Genomic DNA, 23,854 nt, shown 5'->3' with positions numbered 1-23,854 from the left:
AGATTGGCTTTCCCCGGGACTCTTGTGCGCCCGTTGCTATATGCAGTGGCGTTGCGCTCTCTCTTCATCTCCCCCGCCTGCCAGAGTGCCCCGGCTCCTCTGCCCAAACATGGCACTGGCACGCTCCCAGCTACTGAAACGAGCTCAGGGCCCCATAAACCTCTGAACTTCCTGCCGTACTTACCCTCAACCTGGGTGCACACAGGTAGGCACCCATTTATTTATTGTATTCATTACATATACACACATATTATATATATATATATATATATATATATATATATATATATATGCAGGTCCATGTTTTAGTTTGACTGTGTGTCAGCATTTAAGTGTCAGCTTGCCAGCCTCTGTCTATTTGCCCATGTGTCAGCATCTGTGTCCTTGTGTCAGCATCTTTCAGTGTGTCAGTGTCCACCATCTATCAGTGTGTCAGTGTCCATGTGCCAGAGTCTGTCCATGTGTCAACATTTGTGAGTCAGTGTCTGTGTGTCAACATCTGTCAGTCTTTGCATTTGTCATTGTCCCAGAATCTGGGTGACAGCGTATGTGTGTTATTATGTCAGTGGCTGTCTGTGTGTCAATCTCAGAATGTGGCAGCGTGTCTATATGTCAGTCTGTCCACAGGTCAGCATCTATTTGTCGGTACTCGTATGTCAGCTCCTGTCCATGTGTCCACACCTTTGTGTCTAGGTGTTAGCGTCTGCCAAAGTGTCAGCATCTAAGTGTGTCAGCATTTGTGTATCTTTGTGTCAGTGTATCAGTATCTGTCTGTGTGTCTGCGTGTCAGGGACTATCAGTGTCTGTATGTGCATGTATGTGTGTCAACATCCCTTCCCCAGTCTGCCTTACCGCTACTATCATCTTAAGGCCATGCCCCCTCTTAAGTAGTCACTCTTAGGATGGACACTAAATAAATCCTGTATATATATATATATATATCTCTCTCTATCTATACATATCGGTTGGTAGACCGGCACTCCCTGTTGTTATAATCGGGGTCACGCTGCTTGCCTGCGTGCCAGCTCCAGTGCATGTAGATGTAGGAAGCGTCACTCCAGGGCTGGTGAAACGATGTGATTTATTTGGTTAATGCCATTTAGCCTGATAGCGGGCTGATGCCCAAAACAGCGTTGACCAAATAAATCACATTGTTTCACAAGCCCTGGAGTGACGCTTCCTACATCTACATACATATATATATATATATATATATATATATATATATATATATATATATATATATATATATATATATATGCAGTTTGCATAAATGACAAGGACCGCACAGTACTGGAGGAGGCATAACTAGCAACTAAAGATGTAGACCAGCTGTGTCTACATCTGCTCCAATCCCAGCCAGGCCACACATGGTCCCAACTGCCATGATCAATTCCTCAACATGCCACATTTGACTTTCTTCCCCTACATGCTGGCTGTCTAACCAACTGTACATGTCTGCTCCATCCACCCCATCCCGTGTGCCTGTAGCTGTCACTTCATCACTCTCTCTCCCCCTATTTTGTTTTCCCAATTCATCCACAATTTTTGCACCTGTTTTGATTGATCTTATCCTTGTTTGCTTCTGCTACAACCCATGTTTGCCACTCCCTTTGGTCATGTGTGTCTCTTCTCTCATCCATGTGTGCCTCTGGATGTATCTGTGGGCTGCTTATGGGACAGTGATTTTGCTTTGGCCCCAAGATAAAATTTGCCAGTCAGCTCCTGCACTAAAGAGTGCTGAGCTTGGCCTGCTCCCCTGCTCCTGCCTGCATGTATTTGCTGACTGTCAGCTCCCACTCAGCACCTATTGCTTAGTCCATACTTGGAGGCATGGAGCTTCAGTCGTGGAATGTGGTTCTGACTTCCCATGCTGCTATGTTCACATGTGCCCAGATCCCCACCTCATTGCTCACTCTTTCTCTCCACACTACTACTGTGCTGTGGGCATTATGTATAACGGGTAACACTGTGTAGCTTAACAAGAGAAAGGGGTACTACTGTGTGTGGTAATGTGAATAATGTAGACTACTATGAGGTAATGTGAATAAGATTGTGCTACTTTGAGGTGTAATATGAAACGTTGGCACTAGTGTGGTCATGCTTCTTGCGAGATCAAGGCCTTTTTTGCTTTGAGGCACGAAAGGTATGTGAGGGCGCAAATTTATATTTCGCAGGAGGGCGCCAAACACCCTAGCACCGGCCCTGGGCACGGTGGCTCGCTGCGCTCGCCACACTATATAAAATCAACTCCATGCGTAGTTGTATAGTAGGGGTATGAAAAAATGGGGTGCATTTAACATGGGAGTCCAGATAATACATAAGTACCCTATTTGATGTTATTAATTACAAAAATGGTTGTTTTCTATCACAATATGACAAGTCTACAATCATTTGTTAGAAACTATTGTAAAATTATTCTTTTGATTGATAACTAGCAGGAAATTCTGTATTAAAAAATACAACAAGACACGTGTTTTGATTTTATTGCCTGACCCTTTTTGTAGGATCTACATTAATTTAATAATCCAACACTAACAGCAATCAAATATTTGTCTTCTGAGACATGCCTCCATTTTGGTAACTGGCAACTGTCACCACCCCCTCCCGAGGCACGGGCCTAGGGGCGGCACAAATTAAGGGCGGCAGGCAGCCAGGACCCGTCCCCCAGCTCCTGCCTCCCCTTACAGCCGCCGGGTTATAGCATGTGTCCAACACCGGCATCCTGCCCGTCCCTGCCCGGGATTGTGCCACCCCAGCGCCGGGCACCGCACGCGTGAAGCCCACTCACACTCGTCACAGAGCGCTGTCACTCCTGTGGGAGTTGCTTATCGCGGGGCAGAGCGTACTGTTATACATTGATCCCTGCTTCTGCCTTCTTCTAACTTCTCTCTTCCCTCCTTGCCGGCATCGGTAGCCCTGCTCAGCAACAGGTGCCCCATGTCAGGAGGACAGGCAGAGGAGCTTCGCCGGTGGTCCCCAGCATTCATCCAGCGTCCCAGTGGCCTCCCCCGCTGCCCCTCGGGCAGGCACAGGATTGTGTGTGGCTGTCAGGGGGCACTGCTGGGTGTGCGTACCACTACTGCTGCAGGCAGGGGAATGACAGGGGGAGTGACAGCGGTCACACAGCACAGGCTGCGGCGGCTACAGCGGCTGCGGGAGCAGGTGAAGAGGCTGACCGGCCAAGTGGAGGCGCTGAGCCTGACTGCAGGACTGAGTGCCGGGGATGGTCCGACCAGGTACTTGGGGGGGAGGGGGGGGACTAAAGTGTGGTGCCTAGGGGCGGCCTGACCCCCAAATCCGGCCCTGCCCTTCCCCATCCCCAAATAGGAGCAGATTGTCACTCACAGTCTGCAGCCAATCTGCTTCTGACATCATGGACACATAGCGGGTTATTCTGGTTCACTCCTTCTGGCAAATTCCTTCCTAGATGGACAAAACCATGTGCACTGGAGGGGGGCAGATGTAAAATGTGTAGAGAGAATTAGATTTGGGTGAGTTATTTTTTTTCTGTGCAGGGTAAATACTGGCTGCTTTATTTTTACACTGCAATATAGATCTCACTTTGAAGTAAAACTCCACCCAAATCTAATTCTCTCTGCACAAGTTACATCTACCCCACCTGCAGTGAACATGGTTTTGTCCATCTTAGAAGGAATTTGCCAGAAGGAGTAAACCAGAATAACCCCCATAGTGCACATGTGCAGTACGGGTCTGGGGAATGTGCAAAATACTGAACGTCAATACTTTATGCCATGAGCCACAGCCACCATTAGAACCGGAATCAGGCCCATAGTGCGTAGTGCAGCTGAGAAAATATTTAATTATTTGCTTTCAATTCTGCAAATAATAATTTGTGTTTACACCTTCATAATAACTTCTTAAGGTATCCAGACTCTAATTTTTGTTTTATTCTCCATCTCATAGTTTTATATAGTTGCAGTACAATCAGTTCGCTTTCTGTTACCAACTTTTTGAGCTTGTACAAATTAATTTAAAAATAATCCATATGTATGCAGTGATGCATTGCAATAGTGGGTCGCGGATTACCTTCTATTCATCATATATCATCATCATATATCGTGTAGTTTATGATTTCTATGTGTGCAAAAATCTTCCAAGCATCATTAAGTGGATGATGGGATGGGTTGCACCTCTTGTAGTGTCAGCCAATTGCATTTGGTGAGCGAGTCCATATATGAAAATCTAGTTAACCCTTAGGCAGTCATGAAGATAGCTGTTTACAGATTACTGGTTCCACATTTCTAAATTAATTTTGTTCATGCTGAGTCCTGCTGAAATACATTGACTCTCATTCATCAAAGTCCGGAAGAAGTCACAGTCTATGGTTCTACAGCTCTCTCCAACAAAATCAGCCATTGTTACTAGGGAAGTCCAGCTTTTTCTAATCAAACATTAAAATATATCCATGGAATGGTTAATTTTATTTTTCAACTAAAAACACAAGGCAGTTATTAATATCCAGTATGTTAAGTAGAATTCGAGCTGCTGTGTGAATGTGTGGCTGTTAGCTTGGGAAGTTTAGTTTGTAAATGGGAAACATTACAGTAGGTTGCATTTACAGTGGCATTTCTCTCTGACATTTCCGGTGAGTGCCGGAATGTAACGGATCATGTTGGTGAGTGAGAATCGGTGCTTGCATCAGTTTTTGTGTTCCTTTATACTCCAATGTAGCAAACATGCCAAAGAAAAGCATGAATACTATGTCAATGAATAGGAAAACGAGGACAGGATGTACTAACCACTAAACACTGTTATAATTAGTAAAATTGCAGCGGTTTCACAGCATTAACCATATTGATAAAGCAACAAGAAGATAAACCTTTCAGCTCTTGTTCCTGATAGGCAGTTTCATCTATAGATGGTGTTGCCTATAGAAACCTATGGGCTTATTTTCTCATACTTCCCTGAGAGGAACCAAATGTTACTAATGGCTTGTGGATGAACTGGCCAAAAGCCACATATGGACACAAGGGGTGAGATTTAATAAGATGAGAGAATCAGAAAGTGAGAGATTTGGTGAGAAATCTCCTGTTTGGTTTTGAAGTGTAAATGATTGCCGCTTTAATAAAACTGGAGATTTCTTACCAAATCTCTCTCTTTCTGAATCTCTCATCCTATTAAATCTCACCTAAGGACTCCTGGGTCATAAACCCACAAGTCCTATCATCTAGGGATGGCTATCGATCATCAATGATTAGAAATTATTGATGGTTTATGGACAATGTCGAATAGTTTTGCCATCGATGGGGGAGAACCAGATGGTTTCCCACCATCAATGTCAAGCTTAAAGGATTAGTTTAATTTTTGCTTTTTCCCCAAGGTGTCAGGACAAGGAGCATAGCTCCACCCCGGTACCCGCAAAGCCCCGACCCGGCATTTTGATTGGCCTACAGGCCAATCAATCAAAGAAAATGGATGACCATTGATATATAAAAACATTGATGATCATCCATTGAATATTTATACACTATCGATGGTTAGTTGCACTTTTGCCATCGAAGGCAACCATCGATGGCAAAGGCAACAATGGCCATCCCTACTATCATTCCAAAGGGCATCTACTATCAGAAGAGGTGTCCTTTGTGATTTTTAGGATGTACTGCATTCCAAATGTAATGACTGATACATACTATCCTGAGTCATGTAGGTTTTATGCATTGTCCAAGTTTGCAAGATTAAACCAGTGTTTTTCATTTGAAAAGCAGCAAATTAAAAATAGAACTTTAATAGAATCATGTAGTCATTTAGCTTACTGTACAGTATATGATGAATCTGCATCTTGATAGAGAAACAAGGGTAAATACAAATAAATGTACACAAGTGTAATTGTTCATTCAGCTTAAGTTATTTTCACTCCATAAAAACTGTTTGTCATGGAACTGCAATCAGAGCAGAAAAAGAACAGCTTATGTGTCTCTTGGTGTCTTGTAATATTGATTATAACTTCTCTTCTGAAAAATAAAGCTTCTCTGGTGATATTTTACTTTATCGCAACATAACATTTAGGAAGTCTGTAAATGGCAAGCATTACTTTTTATAGAAATTCCCCCTTGACTTTTTCAGCAGGAGGTCCTAGATGTGCCCCTTGTCAGCACGTTTCACCTCTCTGATTACCACTCAAGGGTGTAAACAAAGAGGCATTGCTATGGTAACCAATCTTTTGACGTACAAAGAAAAGCAATGGCTAAAGCATTAAATGCATTTTCTACTGCTGCAAAGTATAGCAATAATTTATAATAGCTAAGAGACGCACATATATATTTATGTAGACTGATTATTATTAATGATTAGTGCCATTATGTACACATACAATATTTCAACATTTTATTATTTTTTATTATTATCATTTATTTATATGGCGCCACAAGGGTTCCGCAGCGCCTGACAATACATAGATGAGCAAAGAACAATACAAGAAAGATTGTGATTTACAGTACAAATGCAACTTAGGACAAGTACATGTAAATAAAAAAGACAGTTGCAACAGTGGACATTGATGCAATTATAACAGTGGCAGAGATATATTCTAAGAAAAGCACATGAGGAGAGAGGGCCCTGCTCGTTAGAGCTTACGTTCTAAAGACTATTTGGCCATGCTAACACTGATGCAGGGCATGCTGGGATGTGTAGTTCAAAAACAGCTGAATTGTCAAGGGTAGCCATCACTGCTACAGGGTGTACACACAAAGTGATTTGTGCTTAATATCTAAGAGATGTGTGTATGACCCATTACATTTTCCTTTTTGGCCCTTAAATGAAAAAAATATAAATAAATAATAAAATAAAAAAGTATATATAGAAAGCTACTACATATGCATTATAAAAAATATCTGAACATTTATTATGATTTAAGGATATTAAAGGTGAACTCACAAATCTGTGCCTGTGGTGCCTTGCTTTTAAATGTACACATAATACAGTACATCTGTGACTAATATTCTTTATTTTACATTGTAGAACTTGTTAAAAAACATTAACCCTTCTGGTTAAATTTTATTATACTAAATGATTACAGTAATGCCCCTTTCCCACTGCAGCCTTAAAACGGTATTTTGCCGATTTTTGAGGGCAAAATACCGTTTAAGGCTGCAGTGGGAAAGCGCCAGAGTTGAAATACCGTTTAAAGTTAAACGGTATTTCAACCCGTTTTCAGAGCAGGGTTTTGCACGGTAATCTACCGTTTAAGATGCAATGGGAATGCATCTTTAAACGGTAGAGATGATTGCTGATTTTTTTCAGCAATCATCTCCGTGTGTGTACGCTGCCGGGCTGAAAGATTAACCACTTTCAGCCCGGCGGTACGCCCCGCTGCCCCCCGCCCCCGTCCTGTTATACCCCTTTTACACCTTGTACACCAATGGCGGTGTACATGGTCCCGCTGCGGGTGGGGCGGGCTGTGGGGGCGGTACAGACAGTTTAGTGCACAATGAAACAGCGCATACTGAATAATAAAGCAAAACAATGCAATGACTGTGTAAAAATATAACACAATAGCCTAGACAGCATGTGTACAAAATAATACATCCATAAACAAAAACGAAATAAGAGGATGTATTCACTCGTGAAATATGAAAAAACAGAAAACGTGGTGACATGCTGACATCTAGTGGGGAAAATGGGAAATTACAAGTGTCAATGTAACGTATTAAAATGAGGCTTATAGTAACTTTGCTGTTACAGCAAAGATAAAGCCAGAATTAAAAAGCATATACAAGCGGCTGCATATGGTACACAAACCGGCTATCAACCCCCACCAGAGGGATATATATGGCTGGTGTGAACGGGCATGAAGCTGACTGAACCAGAGTAAACCACTGGCAGGTGTCACAGTAAGTGAAGGAGGTGCACACAAGGGCACTCAAAACTACTGAAGCATGTAGACAAAGGGTGTGGGGTCTGTAAATTAACTCTGTGGCCAACTCAATGTGGTGGAGTGGGCAGTCTGTGAACCGTCATGGATGGGGGTTCACAAAAAATTGTGTAACCCCAAACTGTCATTAAGGCCTTTGGGTGTCAGCGTCTCTAATTTAAAAATCCATTGGGACTCCAATTGCAGGAGTTTTTTGGAGCGGTCCCCACCTCTGAGTGAGGCTGGGACATGGTCAACAATTCTGTAACGAAGCATGGCCATATTGTGCTTAGCCATGGCAAAGTGCCGTGCTACCGGCTGCTCACTTTTACCAGACTGTAAAGCTGCCCTAATGGCACTGCGATGTTGTGCCATGCGCACCTTAAAGGCGCAATCGATTTTCCTGACGTAGTTAAGCCCGCACGGGCATTGAATAACATAAATAACGTGGTCCGTGGTGCATGTCAGGGGCCACTTGATTTTAAACTTTTTGCCGGAGAAGGGATGGGCTATCTCTTTGCAGCTCACTAGGTAGCTGCAGGTGGTGCACCCCAGGCATCTAAAACACCCTATTCTGCCAGTTCTACTGTTACGGGTTGGTGTATCAAAATTAGTGATTTCTGTTTTGATGAGCAGATCTCTTAAATTAGGGCCTCTTTTGTAGCTGGGCATGAGCTTGGATTTTTAAAAAAAGGGAAGGTCTGGGTCTGACTTAACTATTTCCCACCATTGCTTGGCATTACGGGAAGTTATATTGCTCGTGGTACTATACTCATGGACCCAGGGGATGCTGGCTTGTTTGGTCTTAGGACAGGTGTTCATGATGAGGGTTCGACGGTCTTGCATAAGGGCTTTGTGTTTGGCCTGTTGGAGGTCCTTTAGGGGGTACCCTCTGTCCGCAAATTTAGTAATCATAATGTCAAGTTGTCTTTCAGTCTCTTCCACCGTGTCTGTAACCCTGCAAACCCTGAGAAACTGGGAGTAGGGTAAACTCTTGACAGTGTTGCGGGGGTGGAAGCTGTCGTGCCGCAATAGTGTATTGCGGTCGGTGGGTTTGACATAGAGGGATGTGTGGAGAGTACCATCATAGATGGAGATGGAGATGTCTAGGAACGCTATAGAAGTGGTACTGGTGGTTAAAGTGAGTTTAACAGGGTGACCCGACCCGTTCTGGCTGGTCACTAGCTCTTCAAGAGGATGGATGGGACCTTTCCAAAGCAGGAAGAGGTCATCAATATAGCGTACGTAGAGATCAACATTCTGCGCCACACTGACATTATTGAGAATAAGATCTTTTTCTACCTGCCACATATAGGCGTTTGCAAAGGACGGGGCTACCGGGGATCCCATGGCACACCCCGTCCTTTGCAGGTAGTAACTGCCGTCAAAATAAAAATAGTTATGTGACAAAGTGTATCTCAGTAAGTCAATAAAGAAGTTAATGGTAGGACCATGAAACAGTGGGTTATCGGTAATCAGTGATGCCACTGCCTGTAACCCAACGTCGTGTGGGATGCAGGTATATAGACTTGTCACGTCTAGAGTGGCTAGGGTGACATCTTGCATCTGAGGAACCGTGACAAGAAACTTTTCCAGTAGAGAGGAAGAATCTCTCAAATACGTGGGGAGGCTTTGGATACATGGTTGTAGATATGTATCAAGGTAGACCGCAATAGGCTCACACAGCGACCCCCTGGCAGAGATGATGGGTCTGCCAGGAGGGCGCTGTGTGTCCTTATGTAGCTTGGGAATAGTGTAAAAAATAGGGGTGACCGGGAATGCTGTGGACAATTTTTTACCGACCACCTCAGAAATAATGCCATCTTTCATTGCTGTAGACAGCAATTTGTCCAAAATTGATTTGAACTTGGGGGTGGGATCCCCGCGAAGTTTCTCATACGTATTGCCATCTTGTAGGAGACGATAGCAATCCCCCCTGTAGTAGCTGGTGTCCATCACTACTATTGCTCCCCCTTTGTCCGCGCTGCGAATAATAATGTCTGTGCGCTGGCTCAGATCTTTGAGGGCTGATCGCTCTGTTGGAGGAAGATTAGGAAATACCTGTGGGGGGGAGGCGGGGAGTGCTGTGTCGAGCAGCCGTGAGAAAGTTCGAATAGAAGCATTTGTAGACTGGGGGTCGAATCTTGATCTTGGACCCAGGTTTTTGATGGCTGGTGGTAGGGCATCCTCCGATGGTACTGGCGCCTGTTTTGAAAAAAATTCCTTGAGTTTAAGGTTGCGGTGTAACTTATATGTGTCCACTTTCCAGCGAAACCTGTCTGGGTGTCTGGTAGGAACAAATGATAATCCCCGGCTGAGGACCTGCATTTCTGGGTCTGTCAGTGGGGTGGATGAGATGTTAAAGATTATGTCCGTGCTCCCCTGGGAGGCTTGCGCTTTGTTTTGGCGACGGTTTTGACCTCCTCGCCTAGTTGGTCTTTTTGGCCGGTTTTGCCCCCGGTCCTGGTGATTACCCCTAAAGGGCTTGGACCGCGGGTGGTGGCGGGACCTCGCCTGTAAGTGGAGTCGGTCTCACTGCCCGAAGTGCTTGAGTGCTGCGGACGTTGCCGTTGATTAAAGCGTCCCCCGGGTCTACCTCGAGCGGGCAGCCTAGAGGTATTGCTCAACCAGGGGTACACTGCGTGCTGTTCGTAGTCCGTTTGAACTTTTTTCAATTTTTCTTTTTTGAACCGGAGTAGTTCTGTTTTATACGACTCCAATTGGCTTTGGAGTTTTTCAAGCCACTTGGTCTGTGGATCTGCCACTAAGGCTGGTAGGTTGGTAGCTTCGAAGGTGTCGATTTTGGTGGTGGTGAGCAAGTGTTCTTTTTTTGTTTCCTCAATCACTAATAGGATCAAGTCCATAGAACACTTGTTCAGTATGGAAATCCACTTTTTGCAGAAGGGGACTGAGTACCTCCCTATGGTAGGGGTGTTGTGCACCCTGAACCCCCTGGGGATCTGCTTACTTCTGTAATAATCGGACAAAGTACGTCCGTGGTAAAGGAAGTCCAATTCGCGTTTTTTTAAATTAAAACAGCTCATTGTAGATGTCTTCATTAGTGTTGATCACTGTTTCATCGAATGCAGAATCTTTGTACAGGATATCCTCCACTTCGGCTTCAGAGTAGCTATAATGATCTATATTGTCACATTGAAGGACGTATGCTGCAGCGGCTGGAAACTCAGGTGCAGTAGTTGACATGCTCAGTCAGGGAACCAGCGTGGGCAAGCAGGAAGCGACAGCTGCTGCACTTGCCTCGACCCCTAAGCCTAGGGGGAGGAATTGCGACAAAATGCAGGAATGATCCCTCGTGAGTGGTGGAGGTAAGCAGGTCTGAGAAAGAGTAACGGACTTGCCTGGTGCCAGAGTCTGTGTGGTTGCTAGGTCCAAGGAACAGGAAAGCAAGCACATACAATATCCAAGCGAGAGATCGGCACCCAGGACTTATGATGAGTCCAAAGAAGTGACTTGCCCTGGTGCCACCCTGGGGGCCTCGCAGCCCATAAAGACACAAATGAGGAAAGAAGGGCACTCAGGGACTTGTAGCTGGTGAACGTAGGACAAATTTATTGTCTACTGGTCTACGTTTCGGGGTCTCCCCCGTCGTCAGGACAAAACAATGGTGTGTGATACAAGCAGTGATACAGTGTATTTGATCTATATATATATATATATATATATATATATATATATATATATATATATATATATATATATATATATATATATATATATATATATATAGACATATATATATATCTATATAGATCTATATATATATATATATATAATATATATATATATATATAGACATAGATCTATATATATATATATATATATATCTATATATATATCTATCAACAAGGAAAGACAGGCCTGACCCATTGTCACAGGCACTAAACGTTTTGAAGAGCTAAAACGTTTTACCTGCAATGGGAATGGTACTTAAATGGCATTTGAAACTGTAATCTGCAGCAGTGGGAATGCTAAATACCATTTAAGATTACCTGTAAACTAAAACGGGTCTGCAGTGGGAAAGCAGCATCAGATACAATATACATGTTACCAATTTACCATAGATATCAATAACATTTGCAAATAAACATTAGGACCACAAGGTATATAGGGAACACTTGGGCTGGGTACTACGAGAACAACATATTTCAATGTGATCATACTGTTCTGTACATTTTTATTATTCATCTCTATGAGGAGTTCTCAGGCAAACTGCAAAGTCATTTATTTTTAGCCAGTAGGTTGCTCACAATAAAAGAAAGTGGCACAAAAAACATATAGGAAACAATTCTTCTATCATTCTGTGACCATTTAACCAAGGAAATTATTTATGCTATTTTATTTCCCAAATTTGATATGTTTTAGAAGTGGGTTCTTAAAAATTTGGTATGCGGCCACTGGGTAGACAATGCCTAGATCGACAGTGACTAGTTCGACACCATGAAATTGTTGACATACCCAAGTGCTTATGGTTGACATAGAAATGGTCGACACTGGTTTTTCATGTTACTTGAGGTTCCCAACGTTACTGGAGGTTCCCAACCTCGTTCATCTAGTAGACTAACAGTTCACATTTTCCAGGTCACCCGACAGGTGCACAGGCGTACCTATCATTCACTGACACAATTTAAAAGATCGATAGGTGAAGATATAATTATTTATTTATTAATGGATATCTATATTTCACGGTACTCCTTTAATTTTTGGGGGTGCTATTTATCACTCAGGTGGAGGGTTACTTTACAGAAATATATCTATATACTGCACTAGGAGGTGCCCTTCTCACTCTCTTTTTCAGATAGATATATATATATATATATATATATATATATATATATATGTAGTCCAGAGGTTTGGCACTCCCTGTAACTCAGAAAAACTCTGCCGGTGCCTCCACTAGAAATGGAATGTAAATATACAACGGTGTGGCACTCGTAGCCAAAACAAAGTACAGTAGTCAAGCCAAATAGCAACAATGTTTCAATTTATCAATTGTCTTCAGGTTACAGGTAACCTGAAGACAATTGATAAATTGAAACGTTGTTGCTATTTGGCTTGACTACTGTACTTTGTTTTGGCTACGAGTGCCACACCGTTGTATATTTATATATATATATATATATATATATATATATATATATATATATATATATATATATAAATATATATAGTAGACGGGAACGTGCAGCACTCCACAGCCAGTAATGCAGATAAAAAGCTCTTTATTGAAGACAACGTTTCGATATCATACCAATATTGTCATCAGGTACCTGATGACAATGTCGGTTTGATATTGAAACGTTGTCTTCAATAAAGAGCTTTTTATCTGCATTACTGGCTGTGGAGTGCTGCACGTTACGTCTACTATATTATCCCACTTGCAAGCAACGATCAAGGAGGATGTGCCGGGCATACCTGTTCTCTCTCTCTCTCTCTCTCTCTCTATATATATTCCTTAGTGCTTTACAGAGAATGTTTGACATTCATATCAGTCCCTGGCACCGTGGAGCTTACATTCTATATTCCTTACCACATGTAAGCACACAGATACATTCTAGGGTTAATTTTTGTAGGGAGCCAATTGACCTACCAGTACATTTTGGTATTGTGGGAGGAAACCAGAGTACCCGGAGGAAACCCACGCAAGCATGGGGAGAATATACAAACTCTGCACAGTTAGAGCCATGCTGGGAATCAAACCCATGACCTCAGTGCTGTGAGGGCAAGGTTGGTAACCACTGATATACAGTATAATGGGGGCAGGCTGGCCACACACTCTGCATCCTACCTGTTGCAAGCTGCGCCATCTTCTATGTGATGTATTCAGAAATATGTCAGCAACACAGGTGACAGTAAGGGCTCTGATGCTGCACTAGTGTCTTTTCTTTCTATGAGGCATATGCCATTTTTAGAAAATATCATGGCACACAGTGGGAGGTTACTACACATAGGCACTCCAGATATTAATAAACTGCTGGCTGAAGAAATACGGATTGTACAACCTTTTTAATGAATGCTCTCTACTCTGTTATCTGCCCATTAAGGAAAAAGTTAAACATAGAAGAGAAAAACTCTTAATGAGCATTAAAATAAGCAGACTAGCGTATCTATAATGCTATAATGTGTGCAGTGGGTGCCATGCACATGGGCCACTTGAGTCAAGGGGAGGGCTACACTACACATATTGCACCTATATGCATATTCAGTACTTACCTCTCCAGGTAAGCACCATCCGCAGCTGCAGCAGGGCAGAATCATTGAGTTGTTTTGTACATGTGCAGTAGGGAAATCACTGGAAAAATGGCCACAGAGACATGTATATGCGAAATAGACTAGAAATGCACTAGGGGCCTTATTCTGGTTTACTCCTTCTGGCAAATTCCTTCTTAGATGGACAAAACTATGTGCACTGCAGATGGGGTAGACGTTACTTGTGCAGAGAGAGTTAGATTTGGGTTGGGTTTTACTACAAAGTGAGATATATTTGCAGTGCAAAAATAAAGCAGTCAGTATTTTCCCTGCCCAGAAACAAAATAGCTCACCCAAATCTAATTCTCTCTGCACATTTTGCATCTGCCCCCCTGCAGTGCACATGGTTTTGTCCATCTAAGAAGCAGTGAACCAGAATAAGGCCCCTAGATTCTGTCAGTGCTCAAAAAACCTAGGCTGCTGGCCCAGAATAAGACTGAACAAGGGCCCACAGACCATCTTACATGAAGGGATATTAGGTCTAGGTTACTAGTGTAACCTAATCTCTTGGTTTGAGGCAGTCATTAGGTTGCTGGTGGTCAACAGTGTAACAGTGGGGCACATTTCAAAGGATCTCTTGTGCACTACCTCAAAAGAAAACAAAAGGAAAGAACACATTTCCATTGGCGAAATCCAATTTTACTGTCTGGTTTACCTCATTGGTAACATGCTGCAGTGATTAATTCAGCAGGGTTTACCTATCGTGTTAAACCACAGAGATGCACTTGTCCTTGCAGAATTAGGAGATGCAAGGAAAATCAGCAATAAAAAGAAAATTTAAGGTTCAACACATGGGGAAACCCATTGCATTTGCAATATATGGTGTTGTTCAGACTTGATTGCTTCTCTGCTAATTTGCAGATCCCTGCGATCAGATAGCTGCCTCCCTGTCAGAGTGAAATCCTAGAACACCAGGATTGCGTGCTGAGGCGGGTTTTCCACAAGGCAACCTAGGCACCTGCCTATGGCCCAGCAGGTCCCAAGGGTCCCCATAAAGATATCTTGGCTCTCCATAACACTCCTAGAGGAGCATTGTGTGGCTTACACATGACATCATGACATTGATCTGTCCACACTCCCAAAGTCCCTTTGATGTTCTTTGATTGGATAAAAAAAAATATTAAGCCTACTTCCAAAAGACCTAGAGCCTGATTCAAATTTGTACACAATGCCGATGTTCATGCAGCTGAGCATTTGTCGGTAGACTGTGTAAAAAACCAAGGTACTCTATCGATTGCTGTCTGCAATCAGCAGCAACAATATAGTGCTATGGATTGTTTGAGGGGGCCCCAAACTGGTATTTTTCCTAGGGCCCCATAAGGTCTTAAGCTGGCCATACATCAGAACGATTTCAGTCCCAAATGCACAATTTTGATGGTTGATACTGGCTAACGATCACAAAATGTTGAATCACAAAATGTTAATTGTAAGTGACACTTTTGCCATTTTTTTACACCATGGTCATATTCTAAATAGCATGTTCATTATATCCTATAGATGTGATCTATTTACATATTTTTACATTTCAACATATAGCTCCATCAACCAGCACAGCCACCAGTGGGTCCAGCTACATCACAGGCCAATCTTCTGCACTTGGCTCACAATCAGACATCAATGGCTCAAAGTCCGGTTCGCCAAACTTCCTCTACTTCCTCTTCATCTTCCTCTTCTTCAGCTTTGAGTGTTGGCCAGTTAGTAAGCAGTAAGTACCTCTGTTCTAATTAACGTAACCTACTGTACATGTATATATGTCTATACTGTGAAAATTGCTTCTATAATGAAGTGTATTTTTTCTATCAACTTTCTACAGTACTTGTTTCTGAATACCCCCCCCCCCCCACACACACACACACACACACACACACACACACATTTTGCATGTTACAATTACAATTCTAAATCGGACAATAGCCAAATCTACTGCATGCAGTAACTGCTAACCTGACTCAAATATAGCTGTGAAAGATTGATTAATAAAATGAATATAATTTATTAAAATATTGTTATTAGTGAAAGCTTCAACTTAAGATCATCTGGCACTTACATGAAACTGAGCAGGCATTAAAATATAATGATTCATTTAAAGATACAGTCATTCTTTAATTAAATACTGTGTAGGTTGTTAAACAGGTACAAGTATTTTAAGTCGTAGTTAATTCCAGGTGATATTTTTGTTAAACAACAGGCAGAGACCGCACCTGATATGTTGGATTAGAATATACATAAAACGTAATATGATCAGCAAAAAACTATTGTATCCCCCCCCAAAAAAAATATCACCAGCATTTAAATAGCCAAGTACCATGTACATCCAGATATAACATACAAAATAATAAGTCCAGACAGTTTGAACATGTCTAGTGAGTGACATGCAAAAAGTGAAGTACTTAAACTAATTCATATACTCAACCAGACTACAGGGTCTTGACTTTTGGGGTTCCATGAAGGAGCAGGAACACAGACAAAAATGCAAAGCTGCCATTGGGTTAATTTGCAGATAGCATTCTCCAGTATCCAGTGGCCTCAAGGCCTCAATGGGTTCATATCTATGGGTGGTAGAGCTTTGCTGTCCTATCCCCTGACCCAGGACCTTTGACAACCTGGCAAGCTGGCAGTAACTGGTTTGAATATGATACAGGTTGAGTATCCCTTATCCACAATGCTCGGGCCAGAAGCATTTTAAATAATGGACAATTACATATTTCTGAATTTTCTTATATTTCATTGAGGCATCTTGGCAACAGGACCGAAGTGTGAAAAAAAAAAAAGCATTTATGTTGTATAACACATAAAACACATGAAATACACAAATATATTTTATTTGTGAATTAAACAAAGTTTCAAAACATAAAACAAAGTTTGTGTACTTTTGGATCTCAGGCACTGTATTTGAATGGAACTGCATACAAAGTCAAAGGTGCAGGTGCACAAATTAAACTCCCAATTTTAAAATTTTTTGAAATTGGGAGTTTAATTTGTGCACCTGCACCTTTGACTTTGTATGCAGTTCTACTGAAAGGTCTCCGCAGGGTCGCACCTCTCAATTGGTGTGCACCCCAGGACCCCACCCCTGTATATCTAATGCCGTGTATTTCCATACACATTAGAAGGCCAGAGACCCCTTCTGCGCCTGGTGGTAGCACCCACGCCCACCTGTCCTATATATTGGTTTTAATTAGGTTCCTGACATTTCTTAGACTGCATGCAGAGCAAGGTGAGACCTGCACAAATGTTTAATGGATTTTCAGATGGGGGGGTGCATTTCTGGGTTGTGGGCCCCCCTGGACTGGTGTGGCTGTTTGGCCTCAGGAGCAACACAAATTAACACTTATTTTCATTTTCACTTTCATCCCTATTGTGTGTTTTATTTCAATGTAATTCATTTCTAACCTTTACCTCTCACTACTTCACCTCTCACTACTTTATCTCTCATTTTTTTACCTCTCACTTACTTATCCCTGCTATCTTTTAGCAGCCTCTCTCACTAACCTATCCTCACTTTGTTTAACTATATATTTCTTTCAGTCTTGTGTTGCCCTGGGGTCACTCAGCTGCACCATTTTTGGGGTGCCCTGTGCCCTAGATTTGTACCCCGCAAAATGTTAGGGACTTGCCCGACTAATGAGGTCACCTGGTCGCGGTGGGCAAGCCGTTACTTATGGCCATAACTAAGCGAAGAACCTCGCTAAAAATGCAAAATTTTATTGCAAAAATTTTGAAATTGGGAGTTTAATTTGTGCACCTGCACCTTTGACTTTGTATGCAGTTCTACTGAAAGGTCTCCGCAATCTCTCAATTGGTGTGCACCCCAGGACCCCACCACTGTATTTGAATGCTAAGCAATCATTTTCTCGCACATATTTAGTGCCAGTTACAGATGTCCCCAGTAAGGCCAGTTACATATCATGTCACCAGTAATACTAGTTACAGATGTACTCAGTAGTGTCAGTTATGTATCATGTCTTCAGTAATGCCAGTTACAGATGTTACCAGTAGTGCTAGTTACATATCATGTCCCCAGTATTGCCAGTTATAGATATCCCAAGTAGTGCCTGTTACAGTAGTGCCAGTTACATATCATGTCCTTAGTAGTGCCAGTTACAGATTTCCCCAGTAGTGCCAATTACAGATGTCCTCAGTAGTGCTCGTTACATATCATGTCCCCAGTAGTGCCAGTTACAGATCATGTCCACAGTAGTGCCAGTTACAGATGTCCCAGTAGTGATTTAAGCACACACACAAAAAAAACATTCTGGAAACTATGGTTTCGGAATAATTTGGATAACAGATATATGGATAAGGGATAATAAACCTGTACCCAGAAATATGATCTGCCAAAATATTCCAGTTTGCTGAATATTTAACATTTTAAAGGCTATGAAGTCTAATGACTACTAAGCATGCATCCACTGTCAATTCACACTTTTACATTTTGCACTAATTCACTAATGCTGTGTGAGCTGCGGGTGGCATTAAATCCACACTTCGCAGCATTGCGTGTGGATCAGAATAACCCCCATTATGTGTAATTAACACAATATTAACAGCTGTGAATGGAAATGTTAAAACACTACTTTATGTTGTTTCAGCATTTATGTATATTGTATAGATAGATAGATGATAGATAGATAGATAGATAGATAGATAGATAGATAGATAGATAGATAGATAGATAGATAGATAGATAGATAGATAGATAGATAGGTAGATAGATAGATAGATAGATAGTGCTGTGCCAGAAAGGGATAGGCAAATGAGCTTTATAAAACTATTCCAATGACAGCAATATGTTGGTTGCTACCATTGATATAGTTCATGGAGCTCATCTGTCTATGTTGGTCTGAAATGTCCTATTTTACTTACTTTTTGAAGCTTTAATCATTAAAATATAAAAATAATTCCTAAAACAGCGCCCCCACAAAGATTAGAGTCTTTCTCTTCTGTACTGTGACTGCATATATATAAACTCTCACCTACAGTATCTGCAAACTTCACCCCACTAGTGTTCAAGATCTCTCTCCCCCTCCCTTGTATTCCAAGTCAATAGAGACAACTGATATATTTGGAGTGAGATGTGTAACCATTGATTTTTAATGACGGAGGTCTAGGAATTCCACAGTATTGAACTCACTACTGAATTAAGAGAGTTTCCTTCCACCACAAGCAGATAAGGACTCCCTCAATTACAATTGCTGTCATTTGTAGAAACGTAATACTTTATAGTACCCAGGGTTGACTAATTGCTCATGACTTCTGCACTGCCAGGAATTACAACAAACACATACTGTAAGTGAATGTGGATTACATTAATACATAATCAGAGTATTATGAATTAGGTTTGTTGAACCCTTTTGTATATTATGTCATATTTGCCCCAGTGTGGGCTTGTCCTGCCAGAAAGCTCTTATAGGGGGACAGTGATGGGTCTATATTGTTTGTTTATAATATAATATGAATAGCGGTACTTGTGTATTATAGCGGCGGCCCCGATGTACATCGCACGATGAACGCATCGCATGCCATGTACCGGATGGCATGCGATGCGACGCGATTTTTACCCCATATGCGATGAAAAATCGCATAAGCACCCTAAAGGGTGCTTTTGAGCACCCTAGTGGGTGCTTACAATGTTAAATGCACCCCCACGCCACCCCCACACTATATACGTGAACCCGAAGCGTGGCGAGCGCAGCGAGCCCGCGAGGGGCGGCGGTACGCGTCCTACAACCTTTTCATACCCCCACTATACACGTCAGCGTGGAGTTGAGAATAGAATAGTGTGGCGAGCACAGCGAGCCACCGAGCCCGAAGCGTGGCGAGCGAAGCGAGCCCCGCGCGGGGACGCGGATACCTTCACAGGTAAACGCGTCCCTTTGCGGGCTTCACAGGTATCTGCGCCCCCTCGCGGGGCACGCTGCGCTCGCCACGCTTCGGGCTCGGTGGCTCGCTGCGCTCGCCACACTATTCTATTCTCAACTCCACGCCGACGTGGATAGTGGGGGTATGAAAAGGTCGTAGGACGTGTACCGCCGCCCCTCGCGGGCTCGCTGTGCTTGCCACGCTTCGGGTTCACGTTTATAGTGGGGGGGTGGCGTGGGGGTGCATTTAACATTGTAAGCACCCATTAGGGTGCTTAACATTGCATAAGCACCCATTAGGGTGCTTATACAATGTTTAATCGCATCGCATTGCATCGTATGGCATTGTATGCCATTTACAATGGCATACAATTTGAAAATTGTATGCCATCGCACACTATCGCACGAAATCGCATACCATCGCATACCATCGCATGCGTTATTGTATGCGATGCGATGGGCGCCGCCAAAATACACAAGTACCTGAATAGCTATATTTGTATGTGTGTTAAACCAATAAGAGAGAAGAAAATGTATTTAGTAGTATAGCATGTAATTAGTAGTATAGTTATAGATGAAAGTAACAATTAACCCTCCCATTTCTATGTGTTTTACATAAACTAACACTTTTAGCAAAACTAACTTTTGTTGCAAATAAATGGACCAAAGCAGTCCTTTCCTGGAGTCCTCGATAAGGAATAAATACAGAAGATTGTTTAATAAAACTGCAACGAGTAACATCTTAACATGACTCACTCTATCAAGTATGGAAAGGGACAATTTAAGGAAATAATATTTAAATCTATATGCATGTGATGTTGGTGTATAATACTTATGGTGCTGCAAAGGGCCCATAACAATACACTTTGAATGCATGGGATATCATTTAAAGCCAGGACATTGAGAAGCCCCAATAATTGTCACTGAAGTATAGGTCATTTAACTATGATGATACCTGCAGAAGGGGTAACACCTTTGATCAGGATTTTCTAAAAGAGAATGACGATAACATGAAAATATTCCGAGGAGGACATCTAATGGTTTATTCATCACTGAATAATGTAGGAATAATAACAGGCAGCTAAGGCACTCCACATAAGTACAACTCAGTACATTTTTGGAAACTTAGGGAATTTGCAAAACTGTGGTATTTATAAAATAAAAATGGAGCAAAGCTAACATTCAGAGAGATGTACTGAGCCTTTGAGAGGAATTTACTATGATGGGAGTTCTATTTCAGATGGGATGTTGCTCTGGGCAACCAATCAGATTATATCTATTAATGTCTAGAAGGCGTTACATAAATAAGACGAGTCTGATTAGTTGCTCCTAGCAACATCTTATTTGAAATAGGTCCCATCTTAGTAAATTTACCCCTTTGAGGTCAGAGACATTTCAGAAAATCAGCTCCCAACTGCCATATTTAAGGCTGTGTTTGAAAAATTACAGGGTACATGCCATATAGGTAAAACAAATTGTGGCAGGAAGCAATGCTAACCAGTTGTAGGGCGGTAGTAATGGTGCCACCCCCAGGGCCCTGCATCATCTATTACAGCACCACTTGCACACCACTAGTTATGACTCTTGTGTCTTTTGTTACTACTAAACTAACAATTACATTTATAACAAAAAATGCCAATTAATGTGTATTTAATTAAGTTACAACTACTTTTAAAATATGTATACACCTTTATGGGAATTACCATCATCCAGTCCCAATAGATCCCCTCAGTGACATTACCCCACCCCTAATGTATAGTATATTTGAATGTGTCTCAGGGGGAAGTGATCCTCAGTTCAGTAGCACTTGCAGAGACCAGTTAAATATATTTAACTTTTGTTAGCACCCCATGCACTCCAGAGTGTTGTTCGCAAAGCATCCATACTCTGCTGGTACAGGCTAGGGGTGCTCAGCAGCTCCCATAGTACTCAGCAAGCTCCCAGCATGGCAAGAATGAGGGTTTGGCATGTGGCCATGTCCCAAATGTCACACACCAAATTTCATGGCCTTGAACACACAAAGCAGTACCAAGTCTGTACGGCAGGTGGAGAAGTTGTACCAAGCAGTGCCACTGAGTTGGGTCTCTTCAGCTTGTTCTCATGGCAAGCTTGCATTGCAAATTACATTTCCAATCCAATTAAAAACTCACATTGCTGTTCTAGATGAAATTCATGTTTTTCTTTTTTTTGCACACAACCCTGAGGAGGTGAAAAGATAGGGCAAAATCTTCAATTCAAGGTAAAAATTTCAGGACACAGTGTAAAACCTCTTGTACACCCCTCCTAACGAATAAACATGTGTCTGGAGTTTAAATAGCATCATTTGGCCAATAGTAACATCTCAGTTTTCAAAAATATTTTTTTAAAACCTCAATAACGGTTTAAGAGTTTAGGCGAATACAGGGATGTGTCATAAGGTTGGGAGAGGGGGTTTTGAACTTTGCAAATTAGAGGTAAATCTTTTACAACTTTTTACAAATTTGTATAAAAAACACAGAAAAATGCTATACAAACACTTTAAAAACAAATTGGATTAATTTTATAAAACACACTCTTGCTATCATATTTCAACAATTGTAAAAATATTACATACTTTCCAAATGTCCACTAACATCCTTCTATATGGGATTTTTACAGAAAAGAGAATGGATTGTCATATGGTGGTGCACCATTTATAGAAAAGAGTCATAAAATTTACCTTTTATTATTTTTATTTTAAAAGTGAAGAACACGAAATATGACAAACAACAAATAACATTAACACAAGTGAAAACAGTGTGCCATTAAAAGGCACGTGCGAGTTCCTGGAGCAAATTCCCTCTATTCAATATTATCAATTACACTACTAGCTTTCTCCTTCTTGACCTTTGAACAATTGTTTGAGGAGAGAAGTGTGTCAATCTTAAATAGGTTTGTGTTCTATATACAAATGTAACAGCCTATATGTTAGCTACTTTGATGCGGTGTTTGGTACTCAATTGGTTGAGATTGAATTAATTAGCTCAATTAATTACCAGTTTATCTGGCGTGGTGCTGTTTGTATTATTTGTATATTGATAATACAATTGAGCTGTGTGTTATCACAGAAATGCAGTAATATCACTAATCGGTTACCCCTTTCCGTCTGAGGTCACTATTAAATCAGTGCTTACAGAGCGGGTTTTTAGGGTGATGCAGCACCTCTATTATATGTATGGGTTACTGCTAGTGAATCAATTCAATGCCCGGATAAACATTGCTACCTGGGCTAGGGTTATTAATTAGGCTGATGGTGTGGAGTTTTTTCCTTACGCTGTTTATTGAGAATATAGCTTATAGTTGCGGTCGCAGGGAGACTCTTTAACCAGTACAGCTTAAACCTGCCCTATATGGACGGTATGCAATGATTCCCCCAAAAGGAGAGGCTGGTGGTAACGGTAACAATAGTATCACAGGTACTAGGTAGAACCCCGTGCTGTCGACCTGATACTATGGTCGCGTACAGCTAGCAGGGAGCCGTCCGTTCTCCGTATAACAGGTAGCTATCGGCGCGCACTCCCTGTCCTAGGGACAAGTGCCGCAAACAGGATTTCAGTTGCCGTATGTCTTTAAGTCCAACCCTGTGCCACTGTCAGCTCGTACTGCTGCTGGTGTGGTCTTAGGGTGACTAGTGACAAGAGGCTGCTATTACATTAGAGTCCTGAAAAGGACTAATAAATACATTTCATAGAACACAAAAAAAGGGGGGTAGGGAATTGCTGGAGGAACGTGCGCACGGCTGGGTCGGCCGGCGTACGCTTCGTGGGTCTTCCTCAGGGCCTCTTCTATATGGTCCTGCTATCTCAATTGTCACGTTTTGTTGTGCAGGATGTTT

At 41.9% G+C, this 23,854-nt stretch overlaps 1 protein-coding gene across 6 annotated transcripts in view; it reads left to right on the top strand.

Annotated features, from left to right (window-relative positions):
• Positions 1-23,854, top strand: part of POU6F2 (POU class 6 homeobox 2) — a 513,474-nt gene that overhangs the window by 472,528 nt on the left and 17,092 nt on the right. For all 6 annotated transcript variants that reach the window (XM_083188467.1, XM_083188463.1, XM_083188465.1 and 3 more), the window contains one exon: positions 15,677-15,845. In XM_083188467.1, the coding sequence (XP_083044593.1) occupies positions 15,677-15,845 (169 nt within the window). The remainder of the gene's footprint in view (positions 1-15,676; positions 15,846-23,854) is intronic.

This window comes from Crinia signifera, chromosome 5, assembly GCF_055691185.1.
Source record: "Crinia signifera chromosome 5, ASM5569118v1, whole genome shotgun sequence".
Classification (NCBI taxonomy): domain Eukaryota; kingdom Metazoa; phylum Chordata; class Amphibia; order Anura; family Myobatrachidae; genus Crinia; species Crinia signifera.
Note: the sequence above shows the minus strand (reverse complement) of the source record. Positions and strands in the feature narration are given on the sequence as shown.